The sequence below is a fragment of the Prunus dulcis genome, chromosome 6, assembly GCF_902201215.1.
Source record: "Prunus dulcis chromosome 6, ALMONDv2, whole genome shotgun sequence".
Classification (NCBI taxonomy): Eukaryota; Viridiplantae; Streptophyta; class Magnoliopsida; order Rosales; family Rosaceae; genus Prunus; species Prunus dulcis.
The window spans coordinates 19,018,331-19,020,399 of record NC_047655.1 but is presented as its reverse complement, the minus strand read 5'-3'; the positions used below and the strand labels follow the sequence as shown (position 1 = coordinate 19,020,399).

The following is a 2,069-nucleotide window of genomic DNA, read 5'->3' as shown; positions in this document are numbered from 1 at the left end:
TCAAACCGAACCGGACAGTTTTTGAATTTTTGTAATTAAAACCGAACCGAACCAAACCGCATGAATAGTATCGGATCGGTTCTAATTTGAGGCAAAAATCGGTCCAAACCGAACCGTGCCCACCCCTAACCAGCAACATGTGCGAATTTTTAGGGTCTCTTCTCTCCTCTCCCAACATCAATTATTGTGATCATGACCATCTTTATCTAAATGACGTTTGTTTTTGCTTCTTTTTCAGAAATTAAGATATTTGTTCTTGTATTCTAACTCGTGGCTCGCTTTCTCCCCCGCCCCGTTCCCACGTGCCTTGACTGACCCAACCTCCCTCAAAATCAAAAGCGACCACCCAGACCATCATCGTCCCCAACACAGCCACATCCCAACCGAGACCCACCCCAAGGCCCTGCACAAAATAGATGATATCATATGTTAATGGCAAAAGCCAATCAGCTACTACGTAACAACGTTTAACGGAACCCATGACTTGTTTTCTTTTATTTTCTGATGATTTCTTAATATTTTGAGGGAACACCAGAATATTGCAAATTCACAAGGACGTCGTTGAGTATTTACAAGGGCTTACAAATGTACGAGGCAAGGAGCCATTACAAATAATAATAATAATAAGAAGAAGAAAAAGAAAAAAGAAATTTATAATTCAATTAATTGTGTAATTTCATCGAGCACACGACTGAATAGTAGACAAATGAAAGGCATCCACGGCCAATCTCCCCGACGAGAACCGGACCCAGTCAGATGGCCTCAGAACTCGGTCACCAAACCGAGCCGACTCACTGTAACTCTCTTTCTCCACTCTCATCGTCGCCATTAACTTATTATTGCTCTCTTTCTCCTTCCCAACCTTAGTCTTCATCTCTCTTATCAAACCCCAAAATCCCTCAACCAAATCATTCTTTACATTCGGCACCGCCAAAAGCCTCCCTTCGCAATCCTCCGACCGCTTCAACGCGCCCAGCAACTCGACCGAGTCACCGAAACTCAGACAGTTGAGCCGCTCGTCAAACTCGTTAACTCGGACCGAAATTTCGTTCATTGCAGAAATCTGATCCTCGCCCACCAAACCCAGAACCTCAATCACCAACCTGTTCCCGCCCAAACCCAAGGACTCGGGCCGTTTGCAAATCCCGTCAAGCAGACTCACTAGAGACTCGGTCTCTCGGACCAAATTGCCATTCAAAAGCGCCGAGACTCGCTCCTCTTCTTTGTCTTTCTCCACGATGCAGGAATTCGAGCCGACGAAGAAACCCAGAAGCCGAGATGTTAAGAGGAGGTTTTCGATGTACTGAGCGTACCATCGGACCCAGGAGGAGAGCTCCCAGGCTACAGGGGTAGAATCGTCTCTGAAATTGGAGAGATTGAGGTAGTTTCTGCCTCCGCCGGCGGGGTACACGGAGAGCTGGTCCTGGAGGATGAAGGAGCCGTACTTGATGACGTGGTGGACGGCGAGGAGGCACTTGAGGGCGACGGCGGAGTCGTGGGTGGTTTGGAGGCGGTCCATGAGGGACTCCACGGCGGAGGAAGCAGTGGCACGTGAGCTGAGGCCAAAGGAGAGCAGCGCAGCGAGGCTTTTGGGGTTTGGGGGCGCGAAAGGGTCATGGGTTGTGGCGCGGAGGAGGGTGAGGTGGAGGGAGGAGGAGGAGGAGAGAGTGTTTGTGTTGAGTTTACAGAGGATTGCTGCCTTGCTTTGGGAGGCCTTGTCTTTGATTGCCCCCATCAGCTCTCTGAGCTTACTCGTGCGTCCCATGCGAGAGAGAGGTTGGAGTATCAAAGACAACAGACTAACAGAGCCTTATCATATTATATTGTGTAGATTTTTTTATTTCAATTATTATTATTATGTATTGTTAATTATTTCTCAATGGGAATTGATACCTGAAACATTTGAGATTTGGTACACTAAACTATTGGATTGGACATTTACGTGTGTAATAGTAATTGCTTTGATCTATTCAATAATATTGTCACCCTTTTTGCTGTTGAAAATCAAGGTTGGCTCTCTCTCTCTCCCTCTCTCTCTCTGTATATATATATATGTGTGGATAGCGACT

The 2,069-nt window shown here is 46.7% G+C and overlaps 1 protein-coding gene across 1 annotated transcript; it reads right to left on the bottom strand.

The window, feature by feature from the left end:
* Window positions 1–532: 532 nt before the first annotated feature.
* Window positions 533–1,819, bottom strand: LOC117631503 (putative clathrin assembly protein At4g40080). Its single transcript, XM_034364706.1, has one exon. The coding sequence runs from the start codon at window positions 1,763–1,765 to the stop codon at window positions 677–679; it is 1,089 nt and encodes a 362-aa protein (XP_034220597.1). The 5' UTR covers window positions 1,766–1,819; the 3' UTR covers window positions 533–676.
* Window positions 1,820–2,069: the final 250 nt, after the last annotated feature.